Here is a 19,984-nt window from a genome sequence, read left to right as displayed (position 1 = left end):
GCAGCTCAAAGAGGCACCCGCTCCAAAGCAATGCAAGGCACGGTGACACTGGCCACTCCACGTACCGGGGCTGTGCCCAAGACTGGGGTGGTCTGGTCCTGAGAAGCGGGCGTCTGGAGAGATGCAGAGACATGACAGGCAGTGACCTCACGGGCCAGGCCAAGATGGGGGCGGAGGAGGGAGAGGGGCTTGAGAATCCATCCCAGACTTGAGGCAGGACAGCTTCACAGAAAGGTGACATTTCAGCCAACACCTAAAGGGGTAGCAATTGCGAGGGAAAGGGGCGGGGAGGAGGGGAGACAGCTCCCAGCCACGGGAAAGGCGGGGCAAAGGCCTGCGGCGCCTGGGGAGGAGCCCCGAGGGGAACCCGGCCGGGCGCTCCCGCCGCAGTGCCTGACGTCCCCGGCCTCCAGGAGGAGCGCCCCGTGGACCCCCGAAACGCTGACTCCCAACATCCTGGAACACTTCGCGTTAGGTCCTTAGGAAAGGGACCGGCACAGGAGGGACGCGGGGGCCGGCAAAGCCTCGAAGCCTGACACCCCGACTCCCGCAGCCCGCGGTCAGAAGGGCCGGGGGCGGAAGCCGGACGTGCGCCCCGAGACGCCCCCGAGGCTCTGAGACACTCGCCCCCCGCTCCACCGCCAGCTCCGCCCCCGACCCGGGCCCGCCCCTCTGCCGGAAGCCGTGTCCTCGGGACTCGCCCCTTCCTGCCCCGCCCTCCAACGGGGAGGGGGGGGGGGGTTTCAGGCCCCGCCCCGTTCCTCCGAGGCCCCGCCTCCCACGTAGGCCCCGCCCCCAAGGGCACTCCTGGGGCGGCTCCCGGACTGCCCCCAAGGCCCGGCCCAGCTTCCCCCGGGAGGCGGAGGACCAGTGCTGTCCTTCCCCTTCCCTCCCAAGGCCCGGCGCCCTCCTTGTCCCGGCTGCGCGGGGCCGGACATGCAGCCCGACTGCCTGTCGGCGGAGGGCGAGCGGCGCTGCAGGCGGCTGCTGGCGGGGGCCACGGCCCGACTCCGCGCTCGCCCCGCGGCGGCCGCGGTGCTGGTGCCGCTGTGCTCGGTGCGCGGGGTCCCGGCGCTGCTCTACACGCTGCGGTCCATGCGCCTGTCCGGGAGCCACAAGGGTGACGTCAGGTACACCGGCTGGGAACTCCTGTCCCTCTGGGAGGACCGGAGGCACCTGAGCGAGGCACTTCGCCTCTGCGAGCCTGGGTTTCCGCCTCTGGGGAACGGGTCTGGGGAGAGCCGCGGCCCCGCGGCCCTCCAACCCGAGCCTGACGCCGCGGGTGCTCCTGTCCGGTCGCCACGCCGGACCCCTCGAAGCGCGTCCCGCACCGCCTCGAGCTGGGGACACCTCTCGGAGCTGTGTCTGCCCCTCCAAAATGTCAGGACCCCGCCCCCTGCCGGAGACTCAAGGGAGATTCGGGTCCTGGAGCCGAAGAGGCTGGCCGGAGGGGGCTGCCTGGTTACTGGCCCTGGTCCCGTCCGCGTCCGCGTCCCCGTCCCCGGGGGTCATAGCGCTACTGGGGCCACCATAGGCAAAACATGAGCTCCAGGGCCTCTCCCTTACCCCTGTCGTTCGGGGAGGTAGACCGAGCCTGCAGAGCTCGTGTGGCTTGCCTGAGGCCTCACTACAAACTAGAGGCAGAGACTGAAGATGCTTAGGTGGGTGACTAGCCCTCTGCCACAGCTGTCACCCCCACCCACCCTGGCCCCAACAGACCAAGGACCAGGCTCCCTGTGCTTGTTAGTTTCCCAGGTGGCAAATGTGACCCCACTGACCAGGATGTGGTGCACACAGCCCTAAGGGAGACCCATGAGGAGCTGGGCCTTTCTGTACCTGAGGAGCATGTGTGGGGCATCCTGCGGCCTGTGCAGAATAGGGTAAGGCCACCACCAGGGACAAGGAGGGTGGCCATGGTCTCTGGCAGGCTGACAGCATGGTGGAGCCCCAGACATCTGCCTGGTGGTCACGTTCCATCCCCACACCACCCAGAGAGGGCCTGGGGTATCTTCACTCCTTTTCACGGGGGATCCTGAGGCTCAGGTCTGGGGCTGGAGGTGGCCCCAGGGTAAGCCAGCTCCGCCCAGCTTGGCGGAAGAGGGTTGGGGAAGGCTTCACAAGGGTAGACAGGAATTGGATGATGAATGGGAGGTTTTAGGGACGTAAAAGTCAAGAAAGGTTATTCTAAGCGGTGGGAACAGTCTGCAAAGGCCCAGAGGGCTGCATGGCTCTGGTGAGTTTCAGTGCCCTCAGTTAGTCACCCAGGCCGGTGGGCTCAAGGACAGGGTCCTCCATTGCTGAAGGGCTCTGGATGGCAAGGGGGTGGTGTCCCCCTCAGGCTCCCCTCCCCACGACCATGCCTCCCCTGACTGCCTGTCACCCTCCGGCCCCAGCAAAAGGCCAACGTGGTGCCAGTGCTTGCCAGCGTGGGCCCCCTGGACCCCCAGAGTCTCAGGCCCAACCCAGAAGAGGTGAGTGGGGGCGATGGTGGGGGCCGACCCACTGGGGAGGCTCCGTCCGCAGCAGTCCTCCGTCCGCTCTCTGACCGCCTCTTTCCCACAGGTGGATGAGGTATTCGCCCTGCCCCTGACCCACCTGCTGCAGGCGCAGAACCAAGGGTATACCCACTTCTGCCGGCGTGGCCACTTCAGCTACACACTGCCTGTCTTCCTGCACGGGCCCCACCGTGTCTGGGGGCTCACGGCCATCATCACTGAGTTCACCCTGCAGCTGCTGGCCCCTGGTGCCTACCAGCCCCGCCTGGCCAGCTCGGAGCGGCCCCTAGGCTGAAGGCCTGGCCCTGGGCAGCCCCCTCCTTCGGTCTGTCGGGCCAGCTCCATTCCCGGACTGAATAAAGAGCTTTTACCAATTCTGTGGCAGCCGCATCTTCTGCACTGGGGCCTTGACCTTGAGCAGACCCCATGGGACAAGTGGCCTCCTGGCTGGGGTACCTCTGTCCCATCACGCTGTTACCCACTGAACAGTGTGGGTGCTTACTTTGTACTGGTACTTGGCTGTCACCACAGCCCTGAGGTGGGGCCAAAGCTGGCCCTGGCTGGTGAGACCAGGGCTCAGGGAGAAGAGACACCTTGCCCAAGTTCACGCCAAGCTAGGACTTGAGCCAAGCCCTCACTGACTCCAGCGCCCATACTCAGCCACTACATTATAGTTCCTGCTCCTGCCTCTGTGTTTAGCTGACCCCGTGCCAGGTGATAGGAATCCAAAGAGGAGCCCTGCTTGTTACTGCAAAGTTCCAACATGACCAGCTCCTACCGTGCACCAGGTTCTGTGCTGCCCTGACTTCTGGGGTGACCCAGTTTGGGGAGGACCTGAATAGGTCCCACAGATAATCATGTGATTATACATTCATTAAGCACAGACAATAGTGGAATTATACATCAGTTATATAGAACAGAGAGAGGTGGTAAGCAGTCTGTCCTTGTCACAGTAGACTGGGCAATATTAGCCTGGACAGGTGATAGGAAACTCCACCCACTAGCTGACTTTGGCAGAAGAGGAATGGTGATAAACTTGAGATATACTAGCTTCAGGCATGGCTGGATCCAGGAGTTCAGGGGCTCTCTTTCCCTTACTGTGCTTTCCACTATGTTCGCCTCACTCTTGGAGAATTTCTACTCTGCAGGTGAGAGGTAAGGAGCAGGCAACAGCTCTGGGATGGCACAGCTCCAGGATCCCATCACCAGAAAACAGAGCTTCTCTCTCTGGTGTTAAACTCAAGAGTTGTACTTCGTTGGCCCTCCCTGAGCCTGTCACATGGCCCGCTGTAGCTGGAATTTATTGGTTGGCAGGGTCAGCGGGGAGAGAACTGGGAAGGAGGATGAACCTTCTAGACTGAGCCTAGGGAAGGGGGCAGTCCCCAAAGGACCAATGGGAAGAGAGAAGGGAAGGTTGAGCAGGTAAAAATCAGCCAAGTTCCCCTGCAGAGTGACCTTGAAACCAAAGGTGGGCAAGAGCAGGTCAGATCAAAAGGCAGAGGAGGGAAGCTGGGGTAGGAGGAGGAGCACATACACAAAGTTTAAGGTGTTTGAGGAAAAAAGATTAGCGGTGTGGGGGTGGGGAGGGGCCCCACCACTCCAGGCCACGTGCTGGCTCCAGTGATGGGTTAGGATCGCGTTCCAGGCTGGGAGAGGGGCAGATAGATGTCGATGTGGAAGTGACATGATTTGTGTTTGAAAAAGCTTGAGCTGCCAAGAGGCCCAGACGGGAGTCTCCTCCCCCGGCGCCCATCCCCACTCCACAGGAGCCCTGTCACCTCACCTCCCTTGTGCCCCCTCCGCACCTCCCAAAGTGTCCCCCACACCGCTCTCTGCTCCTACACACCTCCCCACGTGCTCCCTCCCGCAGGGCCCCTCCCGCCGCCCCTCACACTCCGCACCCCTTGTGTCATCTGTGGCCCTCCAGGCTCCTCACCTGGGAGCAGGGCGCGTGATGGTGGTAAAAATAGGTATGACAGTGTGTGAAGTGGGGGGCAGGGGGGTGGGCGGCTGAGCCCCTGCACTAGAGAAGGTGCCAGCCTCCCGAGCCCTGGAGCCCGGTTCGGAGCCCCGCCCCTTCCCCCTCAGTGGCGGGCCCTGTCACCGGGTCTGGGAGGCCCCTTGCTCAGGTTCTTGCTCTCGGGGGTCACCTCAGTCTGGCTTATACTCAGCGAACCAAAGCAGGAGGAACAGCTCACAGAGCGGGTGAGTAGCCGCAGGCCTCCTTCGGGCTGGAGCCCCCCCTTCCCCCACCCCGCCCGCTGTGACTCTGCACTCTGTCCTCAGGTCCTGGCTGCCACCCAAGACCCCCACCAGTGCCCTCGGGGATGACTCATCATCCTGGCTCCTTGGCCCGCCGCGTTCCCCCTGGCCCCGGCCTGTGGAGGCTTCTCTGAGTCCCTGGCCCCATGTCCAAGCCCCCATGGCAGGCACTGCAGCGGTGAGCCGGGGGCGGCCCCGGCGGGTGACCATGCGGGAGCACATGGCCATCGACGTGAGCCCCGGCCCCATCCGGCCCATCCGTCTCATTTCCGACTACTTCCCGCATTTCTACCCCTTCGCTGAGCATACCCTGCGCACCCCTGAGCCACAGCCTGCAGTGACCCCCACACCCCAGCCGCAGCCTGACCCAGAGCCAGAGGGAGATTCAGATGACAGCAGTGAGTGGGGACAGGGGACCGGGAAGGGGGGACACTTCTGGCCCAACCTGGCCAGGGCAGAGTTTGGGGCGTCCCAAGCATCTGACTGGGGGAGGGCAGGAGGCATAGTGCCATTTGGGCAGCGGGGCAGGGGTGGAGTTGGGCGCTGACCCTGCCTGCCACCTGCTGTTAGCTGCCCTGGGCACCCTCGAGTTCACGCTTCTTTTTGACGCGGACAACAGCGCCCTGCACTGCACGGCTCACCGTGCCAAGGTGAGGATGGGGGCGGGGGTCTGTGGGCCAAGAGCCTGGGCCACAGGCCTGTCCCACATTCAACATCTCTTTTCAGGGTCTCAAGCCACCGGCCTCAGGCTCTGTGGACACCTATGTCAAAGCCAATCTGCTGCCAGGGGCCAGCAAGGTGAGGCTGACACCCAGGCCCCTACTGATGCCCCTTGGCCACACCCCAGCCCGGAACCCCCGTGCCCCTGCCGTGCCCCTCCCCACCAATGCCTGGACAGCAGGCACCGAGCTCCCTGTCGCTGGGGAGTACATTGGGGGGGTCTACCAGGGAAGTGGGCCAGAATGGGGCCCTGGGGCCTGAGGAGGGCCTGATCCACCTTACCTGGTCCCCAGGCCAGCCAGCTGCGGACCCGTACGGTTCGGGGCACCAGGGGGCCGGTCTGGGAGGAGACCCTCACCTACCACGGCTTCACCCGCCAGGATGCTGGGCGGAAGACTCTGCGGTGAGGATCTGGCCTGGGCCACGAGGGGGCAAGCCCAGGGTGGGGGGTGCTGAGGTGGGGAGGCCTTGCCTGGCCAGGTCTGACCGGGGCGGCCACCAGGCTGTGTGTGTGTGAGGACCCACGGCTGCGGCGACGGCGGCAGGCGCCTCCCCTGGGGGAACTGCGGGTGCCCCTGAGGAAGCTGGTGCCGAACCGAGCCAGGAGCTTCGACGTGTGTCTGGAGAAGCGGAAGCTGGTGAGTGAGGCCGGCACGGGTAAGGGTGCGGGGACCAGGATCGTTGTGGTGGGCAAGCCGGAAAGAGGAGCAAGGAGGGGCCCAGAGCAGTGTCTGGCCAAGGTGACCAGGCCCTTTGCTCTTTCAGACCAAGAGGCCCAAGAGCCTGGACACAGCCCGTGGCATGTCCCTGTATGAGGAGGTGGGTAGGACGATCGGACCAAGCAGGGATGCGGGGGGCAGCCGGGGGCCCAGGCCGAAGCGCATCAGCCAGGGCCTGAGGCGGGTTGAGGGGATGCGTCCCGGCGCAGGTGGGTCTGGGGAAACTGAAGCCATCGCTCTCACAGGCCCGAGCATTCATAGTCCCAGGGCACAGCCAGACCCCAGGGTGTAGGCAGGGAGGGTGCCTCTCTGGCTAGAGCAGCCCCGAGCAGCTCTTGGGTACTGTGACAAGCAAAGCTCTCAGGGGGCAGAGACACAGACCGTGTAGAAGCAGAGGCTGAAACTGGTGGGATCCGTCCCTGTCCTGATCAGGTCAAGGTCCAGGGGAGAACGAACAGCACATGGGGCTCCCAGGCTTCTACGTCAACCCCTAGGGCATTGTGGGGACCACTCCTGGGGCTTGTAGCCCTAGACAGGCCTTTGTCAGGAGACAGAAATGAGTGCAGGAGGCCCCGTGCCAAAGACCAATGGCATGGCCAGAACCCCACCCCGGGGCTAGCAGGGGGAGGCACCTGCAAGGCAGTGGCAGGCCCTCCCCAGCTCCTCTAGGACGGAAGGGCCAGGCACTGCTGTCTGCCCCCTGGTGGAGCCGCAAGTTGCTGCACCTGCCAATGAGACACCGAGCTGGCAAGTCCCACCCCGCTGGGGCAGCCCCCCCCACAGATGAGCACTTCCTGTCCCAGCCCCGCGCACAGAAGCACGACTCGCGAGGCGATTCGCGAGGCCGGTGCCTTTCCTGAGAAGTGAATGTGAGCAAGGGGGCTGGGCTTTCCTTAACGGGGTCCTGTGTGCAGCAGGGGAGGAACATTCTTCCTGGGCATCCTCCCCAAGTCCTTTGCAAGCACCAGGGACTGAGGGTGGCAAAGGTCATTCAGAACCTGGTCCCCTGGGCGGTGGGGAGTGAAGGGGGGAGTTTTGTAAATTTAGTGACCTCTATGTCGTCAGGTAGAGAACAGCCTCTCGGAGCTGCTTCTGTGACACAGGGAACGGGGGTGATGGATGCTTAACGAGAGGCCATTTAGGAAGCTCCTAGCATGTTTGTGCCACTCGGACACCAGCGCCCTTCCTCTCCGGGACAAAGGTGCACTGGACTGACCAGTACCACGGCCTGAGCAAGCCCTTCCCCTTCGCAGGCCCTGGAGAGTACGGCGTATCTGGAAGTTCCGTGCCAGGGCGCCATTCTGTTTTGGGAAACAGAATCCTAACATTAAATTGTTGGCCCCGAATTTCTTTGCTGCCAGCCCAAGTTGTCCCGTGGGGGCGCACACTGGCGGGTGGGCGGGCTCTGGTTGCACCGGGCTGACCACAGCCCACCCCTGCAGGAGGAGGTGGAGGCAGCAGGGGAGGAGCGGGGACGCATCCTGCTGTCCCTGTGCTACAGCTCTCGGCGGGGCGGCCTGCTGGTGGGTGTGCTGCGCTGTGCCCACCTCGCCCCCATGGATGCCAACGGCTACTCGGACCCCTTTGTCCGCCTGTGAGTGCAGACGGGTGGACAGGCAGGTGGGCAGCGGGGGTTCCCCAGAACCCCTCTCTGGGGCCACACCTAAACTGACCCTATCTTTCCCAACCAGTTTCCTGCATCCAAATGTGGGGAAGAGATCTAAATACAAGACCAGTGTTCGGAAGAAGACCCTGAACCCCGAGTTCAATGAGGTAGGCCAGGGCCGAGTGGGGGCAGTCCCAGCTACTCTGGGGTTGGGGAGGTTGGTGTTCTGTCTCACTCAGAGAGCACAGACCCGCCCCCTTACCTAAGCAACTCATTGCCTAAGCCTGTTTCCGAACCTGTGAAGGACTCAGGCCCCTCCTTCCTGCCCTTCTGCCTCTTTCCCTGCAGGAGTTCTTCTACGCAGGCCCAAGGGAGGAGCTGGCCCAGAAGACACTGCTGGTGTCTGTATGGGACTATGACCTGGGCACAGCGGACGACTTCATTGGTGAGAATGCAGGGGAGCGGGGTGAGGGGCCCAAAGGGCTCCCATGTGGCTCCTGACCCCTGTCCCCCAACCCAGGTGGGGTACAGCTGAGTAGCCAGGCTGGCGGGGAACGCCAGTGGCACTGGTGTGAGTGCCTGGGCCGCAGTGACCACCGACTGGAGCTGTGGCACCCGCTGGACGGCGCGTCCCTCCAGCTCAGCGACTAGAGGGGGTACCCGGCCTGGCGCTGCTCACCACCCTCCCGAAAACTGACCCGTAGAGCTGGGAGGACCTACAGCTGCCTCACCCCTATACCGAGCCCCACGTCCAACTGTTGCTTTCCTGCCCACCCTTCCCAGTTCATCCCACGGCCCATCACAAAGCAAGAATAAACCTGCAGACCAGAGTCTGTTCTCTTCCCTGCCCGCCACCTCACAGGGCAGACTGGGCCCCGCTCTCCTTGCTCCCACCCTCCAGAAGCCCACACTGGGCCAGGCCCAGGTCTGGACCCCTGGCCACTATTTTCCCCTAGTCACACTGGGAGAGCCCCCTGTCCTCACCCCTGCCATCCGCACTGAGGGACGGGCACTCAGGATAGCCGAGGACACACTGACCCACAGGAAACCAAGGTGTGGATTCGTAACATGTCCTTGAGCTGACCTATCCCCACCCCGAAGTGAGGTCCAAGCAGGGTGCAGGAAACCTCTCACTCTGCCTGGGAAATAGACTCCATGAGTAACGGGCCGCTAGGACAGAGCAAAGAGCAAGGCCGCAGGAAAGCCGCGTCAGGAGAGCGGGTGGCGCGGGCTTTATTGTCCAGCTGCATGGCTGTCAGCGCAGGGCAGCGGGCTCAGGACGCAGCTTGCCTGGCCTGGTGCTGCAGGGCGAATCTCTGCATCCGCTCCTCAAGCTCCGGCCGGAAGTGGCGGATCAGACCCTGGAGGCGGGAAGGAACCGCGGTGAAGGGAGCCGAGAAAATCCCAGCACCCTGAGCCCTCAGCAGCCCCACCCCAGTGCCCACGAGCAGGGCAAGTACCTGCACAGGCCAGGCGGCTCCATCACCCAGGGCACAAATGGTGTGGCCCTCTATCTGTTTGCTGATCTCCCAGAGGGAGTCGATCTCGGCCGGCCGGGCGTCCCCCTTCACGAAGCGGGCCATCACCTTGTTCATCCAGTCCACGCCTGCAGCCAGAGCAGGACCAGAAGGCCCGATGATCCCCAGCCAGGGCGTGGGGCGGGGCCACGGGCAGGTGGGGCCCAGAGAAGGGACGGCCGGCTGGGAAGCAGCCGCTGTCCACTCAGTGTCCACAGCCCATCCAACCTTTGCCCGTGTGCCTAAGCCAGGCCTAGGGTGAGCCACAAAGAAAGCCCCCACGCCGCCCCAGGTGCTCACCCTCACGGCAGGGGGTGCACTGGCCACAGCTCTCGTGCTTGTAGAACTCAATAAGGCGGGCGATGGCTTTCACAACATCTGTCTGGGGTGACCAGAGACAGTGAGCAGGCCCCTGGGCTGAAGCCTCAGCCCCACAGCAGCACCCCAATGCAGGCGGCGATCTGGCCACCCCCTCCCCCACCCTGCACATCCAGCACTGCTGAGACCACAACGAACATTCTGTCTTGGGGGGTAATTCTCCCCTCTCCCAGTGACTGTGTCTCAGGTCACAGGAACTGGGATCCAAGAGCTGGCAGTTCTCAGGAAGCCCGGGGAGGGGTACTGACTGGGTGGGGAGCAGCGGTGGCCCTTACCGAGCGGTCCATGACAATCACAGCAGCTGTGCCCAAGCCCGTCTGCGCCTGCACCAGCGCATCGAAGTCCATCAGCACCGTCTCGCACACCGACTTGGGGATCAATGGTGTGGATGAGCCGCCGGGGATCACAGCAAGGAGGTTGTCCCAGCCACCTGTGACGCCTCCTGGGACCGCAGTCAGTCCCCAGATGGATGATGGTCAGGGCTGGGACCGGCGCACCTACCTAGTCCTGAGCCCAGGACCTCCGTCTGCCCCCGTGCGGCGCCGCCTCCCTCGACCCTCCCACCCTGGCTCTCTCCGCCGCCATCCCGCCCTGCTCCGGCCCTGGGTGGCCCCAGGCCTCACCAGCATGCTTTTCAATCAGTTCCTTCAGTGGTACAGACATCTCCTCCTCCACGGTACAGGGGTGGTTCACGTGGCCAGAGATATTGAACAGTTTGGTGCCTGAGTTGCGCTCACGACCGAAGCTGGCAAACCATGCACCCCCGCGGCGGCAGATGGTGGGGGACACGGCCACGGTCTCCACGTTGGCCACGGTTGTGGGGCAGCCAAACACTCCTGTGGAGGAATGGGATGAGGGACTGGTGGCCACCAGAGGGTGGCGGCAGGTGTGATCAGGTTCCCAGCAGTGGGGTCTGTCCTAGGATCCTGCTCTGTGACCCAGCTCCCCTTCACCCCTTCGTCAGTCCCATCCCCGATGGGGCCCTGAACTCCAGCAGGCACCGCACTGCCTCCTCACCCTCCCTCCCGCTAGTCCCTGGAGGGCTGGAGAGGACCCGGGTGTCTGCCATGGGGGCATGAGGGCACTGCAGGCAGGGCCTCTGCGTTGTCACCACCCTGCTCTGTGTCTGGCCCCCAGCCCAGAAGAACTCGGAAATCCCCTAAGAATGATCAGCGGGGACGTGAAACCAGATGGGATTCCACATGACACAGCACACGGCCCAGGACCCGGCCAGCTCTTACCCACGTCCGCGGGGAATGGCGGCTTCAGGCGGGGCTTGCCCTGCTTGCCCTCAATGGACTCGATGAGCGCCGTCTCCTCCCCACAGATGTAGGCCCCAGCTCCACGCACAACAAACACGTCAAAATCATAGCCAGAGCCGCAGGCGTTCTTGCCTATCAGACCAGCCTCGTAGGCCTCTCGGATGGCCACCTGTGGGACCGGAGTGTGAGGGAACCACTCCCGCCAGCCCGGGAACACTGTGTGGTGGGGAGGGACACAGGCCCTGGAACCCCGTGTTCATAAGAGGCTAGGAAAAAGTTCCCCTTGGGCATGAGCAGAAGATGCTCTGGGAGAGGCGTAGGGATTTTACAAAGTGTGCAACTTCTGTAATGACAGCTTAACAGTGTCTCCAGCTACACATATTTTTAAAAGAAAGGCTGAGGGAATACTGAAAATTTTAATAAGCAGTTTCCTACAGGTAGTGGATCCACAGGAGATCTGTGTATGTGGACAGTTTCCTATCTTTACGTAAGTTCTACTTCTGCAACAGAGAAAAAGACCCTCCAAGTTGGTTTTAAAATATGTAGCAGTAACACTGAAAGACAATGCTGCTATGGGCCAGGGAACCCTAACCCTTTCCCTCGTCACTGTTGTACAAGAGCCTAACAGAATGGTGTGAGACTCTGGCTCTGGACCCATCACTACAGGGGCCGCCAAGCTCCAAATGGCTGAAATGACCCCTTGGCCCTTTTGCAGAAAAATGCCTAGGAGCCCGCCCCTGCCCCAGGAGTCACAGAGCCCTAAAAGCCTCCCAAGCTGAGGCTCAGGATATACAAAAAGCACCCGGAGGTAGTTCTGGGGGCCATGCACACCCAGCACCTTCCCTTCTGTGGAGGCCCCTCCCCTTTCCCACCTGCAGATTGGAAGCCTCATTGTAGAATTCCCCTCTGATGTAGATGTAGGCAGCGCGGGCGCCCATGGCCCGGCCCCCAACTAGGCAGCCTTCCACCAGCTTGTGGGGATCGTGACGCATGATCTCCCGGTCCTTGCAGGTGCCCGGCTCCCCTTCGTCTGCATTCACAACCAGATACTTGGGCCTGTGGGTGCCAGCACATTGGTGAGGCTACACGGCCACTGGGGCTGGGCCTTCAACTACACACTACCCCCCTCCACCCAAGGAAGCCTCAAAGATGTCTCCCTGTCCCCCCAACATGTCCCCAGGGGCTCTGCTTGCTCTCCATCAACGACAGCAAGCTCACTGCCTATTACACCTTTGCGTGGCTCGACCCCAGGTAAGATCGTTGTTCTGTTCAGTGCCAATGTCCCCTTGTGCCTTCCTGAGAGACCAAAACTTGCTCTTGGTCACAGAGAACCTTCCTGAACCTCTGCCATATCTCTAGGGTTAAAAGGAGGTTAAGTAGTTGACATTTGCTTTTTATGTGCCAATGTGAAGGGCAAAAGCTATTATGAAAACTTTCTAATCATTGTACAATATCCACTTGCAAAAAAGAAAACTGAGCTCAAAAAGACCAGGAGATGCACAAAACTATAAAATTAGAAGACAGCATTGGCCAGTAAGTCTGCCTCAGTCAAACTCTTGTGTTGATTCTGCTACCACTGAGGAAGACTGGAGAGAATCGAGTCCCATCTACTTGTGCTCTGGAAGCATTTTCCCATTCACTCGCTCTTAGTTTCCAAGGAAACAGCCCCAAGGCCCAGGGAAGCCCCAGCCACCCACGAGGCTTCTCCTACAACCCCGTCTCCGCCTCCCCACACACACCTGCCATCCGAGGGCTTATTCATGAAGCTCCATTTGAGGCCAGTGGGGAACCCAGCACCTCCACGGCCTCGCAAGCCAGATGTCTTGACCTCGCCCAGGATCCAGTCAGGTCCCTTCAGCAAGATCTCCTTTGTCTTGTACCAGTCCCCTCGACTCTGGGCACCTTTCAGCCTGGACAGAGTGGGAAAGGCATTGAGGAAAGGCCCTGCTCCAGGACCACCCGCCGAGCTAAGGGCACCATCTCACCTCCAGTCATGGCGACCATAAAGGTTGGTGAAGATCCGGTCTTCATCCTTCAGTGAGCCAAACGAGGTTTTCTTTGCTGCTGTCTGAAGACACAAAGGGTCAGGTGTCCTGGCACAGTTCTGGGGTCAGGAAGGGCCTGGCCAAAAGTTACAGATTCTTGGGTTCCCCTGATTAGTTGGGGGCTGGGCTGAGGAGAGGTTAGCGGCCTAAGCCTCAGCACTCTTCGTGGTGTCATACCACTACTACCACCAGTAAGTTTAGCAGGCATATTAGGCTAAGCGTCTGGCGTCCAAAATGCCATTTCATCCCCATAACCCTAAGACACGAAAGACTTCCTCTGCTTTACGGAGGAGGAAACCAAAGCCAAGAATAAACAGAACTTGCAGAAGGACACACAACCAAAAGCAGTCCATGGAACTGGAACTCAGGTCTGCCGTGGTCAAAGCCCACACCTGAACCACAGCCCCATACTACCTCCGAGCCCAGTGGACACTTCCATTCACTTGCCTGGCTGTCCCGCCGGGCCAAAACTTGGTCAGACCAGGGCCTGACATTACTAACTCTCCTGGAGACAAAATGTGTTTACTGGTGCAAAAGGAACGCTTCCCTGGGGCTGGGATACAAGGTGATGGAGGGAGACCCACGCGGGATAAAGCTGATGAGAAGTGGGGTCTGTGATTCCATCTGACCCAGTGGCGAGCATCCCAGGCGAGAGCTAAGGGTACCTGGCTTCCAGGCTCCCAACCCCTAGAAAGTCATTACAGGGAGCAGAGCGCTGGATAGGGCGTCAGGAGACTCCCCCCCCCAAAGCTTGTTTCCTGCACCTGTAAAATGGGGGCAGTGCAGAATTACACTGTACAAGGCTGTCCCAAGAAGGAACGAGACACGGCCGCTTCCCCACCTGCACAATTTCCCCCTATGTCGCCCGGCTGTTAAACAGGGAAGCCAAGGAACCGAGGGCTGGGGAAGTCAGCCTTCCAGCGGGACCCATTCCGCTCTACGCCTAGGCCGGAGCGGCAGCCTTCCTGCCGGACCGGGGGAATGTGCAGGATTCTCTAGAAGGCACTACAGACCCAAGGGGCGGCGCGTGCACAAGCACGGCAGCGAGACCCGGCCCTTGGACACCCCGGCCGGAGGCAGGCTGGGCCTCACCGTGTCGCCGCTGAAACGCACAGACACCCGAGCGGGAAGCGACCCGCTGAGCAGCCGCCGCGCCGCCAGCATCGCGGGAGACAGTTCAGTCACCTCCCGCTGTCACCTTCACGGCCCCGAACCCAAAGAACCAGCGCGCCGGGGACGCTAGGCGGCGCACAGGAAAAACGTCACGCGCCCTGGCTCCAGCTGCGCGCCCAAGCTGCCCTGCGCCTCTCTCGCCCCGCCCCCGCTTCCTCAGAGGTGGGCGGGGCGACCAGGAGTAGCCTGTCTGTCGCGGCGGCTGCTGGGAAGTGTAGTCCCGTTGGCCTCGGGGCCCGCCTTTCCCGTGTGCAAGTCGACGCTTCACCTCATAACGTCCAGCTCCTTTGCTCGGCCTGGCTTGTTCACGTGCGCTTCCGGACACCGGACTTTCATTCTTTTTCATTCTTTTTTTTTTTTTTTTTTTTAATGTCCGCCCTATTTTAAACCCTAAGTTAACAAACATCGCCTTCTGCTGGATTCTGGTGTCTTCTGCCTTCTAGAGGTTCTGCATTTAGTGTGCACTTGTTGTATGCACAAGTGTACGGCCCAAGGAGAAATCAGCCTGGTTAGGGCCGACGGCCGTCATGACCAGGTTGTAATTATTCTGCCTCAGTCCAAACCTGCAGACTGATCTCTCTCCAGCCCTGCTCTGGACACCCCTGGGCCCAGTAGCCGCAGAAAGCAGGGACAGCTCCAGAGGCTGGCAGGGGATAGCTGGTGGAGGTATTCGGTTGGGGGGAGACCGAGAGAGTGGAGATGGTGGGGATGGTCAGTGAGTGGCACATCCTTTTGCTCTGGCTGCTACGCTCTCCCAACCAGTGCTGTCCTCAGCCCCTCAGTAGGGTCTGGCACTCCACACTCCTGCTGGAAGTCTTGGAGTGGCCACCACTGTCTTCACAGTCAGGCCCCCCAGCCTGGCATTTAAGGGCTTCACCTCTCCCCTGGCAGGGTCATCAGGCCCACACCAGGTCACCCACGCAGCCCCTGCTCAGGACCCCCTCTTCTTGGAACTTTACTGTCCTCCCCTATTCTGTGTGCCCTACCCCTGCCCCCCAGGAGGTCACGCGTCCTTTGCTTTCTCTGGAAGTCTCAAAAGTCTGATAAGCTCGCCTTTTTTTTTTTTTTTTCATTTTTTTTTAAAGATTTTATTTATTTATTTGACAGAGAGAGACACAGTGAGAGAGGGAACACAAGCAGGGGGAGTGGGAGAGGGAGAAGCAGGCTTCCCAGGGAGCAGGGAGCTCAATGTGGGGCTCAATCCCAGGACCCTGGGACCATGACCTAAGTCAAAGGCAGACACTTAAGGACTGAGCTACCAGGCGCCCCTAGCTCTTGTCTTTGTCATTTTGCTGGCACCCTGTGGCTGTGAGATGTCGCCCTGGTCCCGTGACAAGCGTGGCCTTTTCTGTTCTCTCGTCCCGTTGCTGTTCTTTGTCGCTCCTGCTAGTTACAAACTCATTTGCTCTGATTTCTCCAACACCCCCCACAGCACCCTAGAATAGAGTTAACATATGTGAGAAGAAACTGAGGCTCACAGGGGTTTCATCTCTCGTCCGTGGGCACGAGGCTGCCGAGCGGTAGAGACGGAATCAAATCGAGGCCTTTCTTCCTTTTTGGAGTCCCCTGATGCGCCCCCGCCACCCCACCCCAAACACACAGAGCAACTAACACACATGCGACAATCACTGCAGACGTCAGTGGTCGTCCCAGTAAAGGCACCAAAGCTTCAGCATGTTGGCTGAGGACCCAGAGTACCAGGCCCAGGGCCCAGCAGTTCTGGCCCCCAGCCAGCAGGCCCCCACTCCTGGGCAGGGAAAGAGATTGCCCAGACAGAGCTGGGGATTACACAGCTAAGCCAGGGCTCCGACCCGAGTCCATGGATCCCTCTCTCTGGGCCAGGAGAAGGGGGGGCAGGATAGAGCCAGAGGGTGGATTCCCTTCCCCATCCCTGTCTAAGTGTGTCAAGGGAACATGAGGCCATGGGGAGAAGGCAGGCTGGGAATGTTGTGGATGGGGGGTGGCTGGGCATGGGGCAGTGAGAAACTGAGAGTGAGGGGCAGGATCTCCTGTTCATTTAGTACCAGGCTCTGTGCCAGATACTTTCCATGTGTCATCTCCTTAATCCTCCCACAACCCAGGGCGGAGGAATGATGAGCCCCCGTTTCCAAAAGGGGACAGAATGCACTAGCAACGCTGAGTGGCTTGCCCAAGACAGCACAGCTGCCCGAAGTCAGCCTGAGGGTTCCTGACCTTAGACCCTCACTCAGTCCCCACCCATCCAGGGCTCCCACTGGCCCACCCACCTCCAGACCTGAAGATACTCCGTTCAGCCAATTCTGCCTTGCAAATGTTCCTTGTTCCTAGGTCCTCCTGTCCGTCCCACGGCCATGACCGGTCAGCTTTCACCTGGAATTTTCCAAAGTGTCCTTGAGGTCTCCCAGCCTCATCTCAAATCTCAGCCCTTCCGAATCCTCCTCTTCACCATGAAATGAGGGGGATTAAATGTCAGATCCATTTTGTCTCTCCTTTGCCTGAAACCCTTGGTGGTTCCCCAGTGTCCTCAGTACAAAACCCAAGGCCCCTGGCTTGGATTCAGGACCAGATGCTGACCTCTGCTGTTCCAGCTCTATCCACAGAAGCAGGATTCTCACCAGAGGATCCGTCTTCCTCCCGTTTCTTCTCCTCCTCCCAGCGAGCCCTTTGAATGTCACCTTCCCGGGAAGTTTTCTTCCACCACTCCATACACCCATCTCAAGCGACGATTGCCACGGGACCTGTATGACAAGGGCATGATGGCATCTTCTAGTTTCTCCAACCCCCAGCACAGAGCTTCTCAACAGAGGTGGTAACTCAATATTTTAATCCAATTTTGTATTTGGAAAATGAAAAAAAATCAATGTTTCTCCTTTTGGGGGACTTTAATAAGACAGACAGAAAAGCAAAAAGAAAGTAGTGACATGTTGTCCCCACCCTGACTTAATCCCCAATATCATTTGTGTCCACTCTGTTTTCTAAGTAATTTATAAACACTTCACAGTAATATATGCATATACTGACCCTTAAAAATTTAGACATTAACAACAACAACAAGGAAACAAAAATCCTTCCACCCCAGAGCCAAATGCTATTGAATCCAATATTCTCTTCCAATCTTTTAAAGAAAAAAAAAAAAAAGCCTTTACTTGTACGTACTTGTATGTGCAGTTTCAGCAGAAAAAATATGAGCATTTGGTGCTTTTTACTTGTAGTAATGAGTTCTTTCTATGCCGCAATTTTTCACCTTGATTTTTTTCATTCAACACTGTATGATGCTAGAAATAGATTTAGAGACATGATTATCTACAGCTAACACCAGAGCTTCAAGGCTAAGGACCTGCACTCAGATATCCTACTTTCACTATGCATGACCTGTGCGATTCTATGTCTGGTGCCTCGTTTCCCTCCAGGGGGAAGTTAGGATAACATATGTCCTAAAGGAGCCTGTGTTCAGGTGGAGAACAGTCTATGAGCAGTGCCTGACACATAGTAAATGAGCTAGGAATGTTGAGCCAAATGCCCTGGATTACAGATTGATTTGGAGAAGATCGACATCTTTGCAGTATGGAGTTTCCCCACCCAGGAAATGGGATGTCATGCCTCAGTCTTCCAGATCATTTATTTTTTAAATATTTTATTTATTTATCTGACACAGAGAGAGAAAGACATCGAGAGAGGGAACACAAGCAGGGGGAGTGGGAGAGGGAGAAGCAGGGAGCCCAATGCGGGGTTCGATCCCAGGACCCTGGGATCACAACACGAGCAGAAGGCAGATGCCTAACGACTGAGCCACCCAGGTGCCCCAGTTTTCCAGATCTTTTAGGATCCTTACTAAACATTTATAACTTTTTCTTAAAAAGCTGTGCACATTTTTTTCATATAGGAATTTTATGTTATGCCTTGTGTTTTCATGTATTATGATCTGTTTTTATTTAATTTCTTAAAGATTTTATTTATTTTAGAGAGAGAGAAACAGCATGAGTGGAAAGGGCAGAGAGAGAGAATTTCAAGAGGACTCCACACTAAGTGTGGAGCCCCACGCAGGGCTCGATCCCAGGATCCTGAGGTCATGACCCAAGCCAACACCGAGAGTCAGAGACTTAACCGATTGTACCACCCAGATGCCCAGTGATCTCTGTTTTAATGACATTTTTTAACTGGTTGCTTTTTGTGAATAGAGCACTACTGATTTGCCTGTACTAGTTTTGATCTGAGTCCCTTAATGGTCTCCCTTATTATACAAAAGTTTGTCCATCAAAGCTTTTCTGTTTTCTATGATGATGGTCATCATGCTGAGAAATAATGAGAGTCTACTATCCTGTTTTCTAATATTAGGTGTCTAGTTTCTCTCTTTCTCTCTCTCTCTCTCTCTCTCTCTCTCTCTCTCTTATTGAATTATAACTGACATACTCTGGTTTCTTATTGCCCCAACTCAGAGCTTCAGATAAGGTTAAATAGTAGGAGGCTTCCTTATATGGGGCATGGCTTGAATGCAAGTAGGTAACAACTTAATATTCAAGTCTCCAATTCCATTTGTTAGAATTGTTGTTTTGTTGCCCATGCTTTCCATTTCCTTAGGGCACTCACTTTCCACTGGCTGCTCAGACACGGAATTCAGGGGGCGGGTGTCTGACTTTTCCCCCCTGTGAGTGGCAGCTGCTTCTGAACAGAAGGGCAGAGGGGCCACAGATAAATATCAGATGCAGACGCCAGAGGAACTGGAACTGTAAACAGCAATACCTTGAAACCTTCTCAGATAAAGCTGGAGCCTGGAAACCTTCCCAAGAGCTTCTGTCTAGGCTCCTCTCCACACTGTTACCTTCCTCTACTGTAGAACATCTTCTGCCCCATCAGTCAGAGGATATTTCATGACACCTGCTGCAGCCTGAGGAATGAACCTGAAAATAGCTCACTAACAAACTCTTTTCTTACGGAGGGTCCTGGCGATAAAATTTGAATTGCCCTCCCGGATCTGGATATGGCTTGGTTGGGTGCCCAGAGGCACCATGGAAATGGGCTTCCCCTCCCATCAGCAGGAAGGGAAAAGTTGCAGAGGATTCTGACCCATTTCTCGTCTCAAGACGGAGCGTCAGTGTGACAACTGTCCCGGCATGCTGTAAGTATGAGGTTTGCTGAGGGTTTTGGTGGAGACCTTGATCATACTGAAGAAACTCCCTTCCAAGGCAGTGATTTCATGAATGGGGTGCTCAGCTGCATTGAATGCTTCTTCTACATCTCATGGTCATATTTTTTTCCTTCTTTCTTCTTAATTATATCAGTCTTTTTTTTTTCTAATCCATTAGACTATGGGTGACCTAAAGGGGCAGCGGCAGAGTGAGGTAGGGAAGAGAACAGATTGTAGCCAATTGGGACTACCTTGGGCTGTACCGCCTACCAGCTACATGGCACTTGGCAAGTTCCTTGACTTCTCTGTACCTCATAGTATCACTGCAATGATTAAATGTTTCAGTCTCGGGGTGCCTGAGTGGCTCAGTTGTTAGGCGTCTGCCTTCAGCTTGGATCATGGTCCCAGGGTTCTGGGATCGAGCACCACGTTGGGCTCCCTGCTTGGCAGGAGGCCTGCTTCTCCCTCTCCCACTTCCCTTTCTTGTGTTCCCTTTCCTGCTGTCTCTCTCTCTCTCTGTCAAATAAGTAAATAAAATCTTAAAAATAAATAAATAAATGTTCTCTGTAAAGCCTTACAACAGAGCCTGGCGCATAGTAAGTGCTATATGAGTGTTTGCTGTTCTCATTTTTTATTATTCCAGGAACAAATATTTCTTTCTTTTTTTTTTTAAGATTTTATTTATTCATATGACAGACAGAGA

The 19,984-nt window shown here is 58.0% G+C and overlaps 3 protein-coding genes across 4 annotated transcripts; 2 read left to right on the top strand and 1 right to left on the bottom strand.

Annotated features, from left to right (window-relative positions):
• The first annotated feature begins 801 nt into the window (after positions 1-801).
• On the top strand, positions 802-2,869 carry NUDT8 (nudix hydrolase 8). Its single transcript, XM_082748719.1, has 4 exons — positions 802-1,130; positions 1,748-1,880; positions 2,394-2,471; positions 2,563-2,869. The coding sequence occupies exons 1-4, from the start codon at positions 937-939 to the stop codon at positions 2,788-2,790; spliced, it is 633 nt and encodes a 210-aa protein (XP_082604845.1). The 5' UTR covers positions 802-936; the 3' UTR covers positions 2,791-2,869.
• Positions 2,870-4,531: 1,662 nt separating this feature from the next.
• LOC309873331 (double C2-like domain-containing protein gamma) lies at positions 4,532-8,632 on the top strand. Of its 2 annotated transcripts, XM_082748718.1 has the most exons (11): positions 4,532-4,700; positions 4,782-5,155; positions 5,328-5,407; positions 5,484-5,555; positions 5,771-5,880; positions 5,980-6,115; positions 6,243-6,296; positions 7,639-7,790; positions 7,888-7,969; positions 8,151-8,247; positions 8,323-8,632. In XM_082748718.1, the coding sequence occupies exons 2-11, from the start codon at positions 4,918-4,920 to the stop codon at positions 8,451-8,453; spliced, it is 1,152 nt and encodes a 383-aa protein (XP_082604844.1). In that variant the 5' UTR covers positions 4,532-4,700; positions 4,782-4,917; the 3' UTR covers positions 8,454-8,632. The 2 variants fall into 2 exon arrangements, with proteins under 2 accessions (XP_082604844.1, XP_082604843.1); XM_082748717.1 differs by lacking the exons at positions 4,532-4,700; positions 7,639-7,790; positions 7,888-7,969; positions 8,151-8,247; positions 8,323-8,632 and adding an exon at positions 6,629-6,969 and having other exon boundaries at positions 4,822-5,155.
• Positions 8,633-8,996: 364 nt separating this feature from the next.
• Positions 8,997-14,307, bottom strand: NDUFV1 (NADH:ubiquinone oxidoreductase core subunit V1). Its single transcript, XM_082748712.1, has 10 exons — positions 14,097-14,307; positions 12,945-13,027; positions 12,699-12,869; positions 11,832-12,015; positions 10,939-11,128; positions 10,321-10,533; positions 9,973-10,139; positions 9,620-9,701; positions 9,263-9,408; positions 8,997-9,163 (listed from the first exon to the last, which is right to left on the bottom strand). The coding sequence occupies exons 1-10, from the start codon at positions 14,166-14,168 to the stop codon at positions 9,077-9,079; spliced, it is 1,395 nt and encodes a 464-aa protein (XP_082604838.1). The 5' UTR covers positions 14,169-14,307; the 3' UTR covers positions 8,997-9,076.
• Between the last annotated feature and the right edge of the window lie 5,677 nt (positions 14,308-19,984).

This window comes from Mustela nivalis (assembly GCF_964662115.1).
Source record: "Mustela nivalis genome assembly, chromosome: 9".
In the NCBI taxonomy this organism is placed as follows: Eukaryota; Metazoa; Chordata; class Mammalia; order Carnivora; family Mustelidae; genus Mustela; species Mustela nivalis.
Note: the sequence above shows the minus strand (reverse complement) of the source record. Positions and strands in the feature narration are given on the sequence as shown.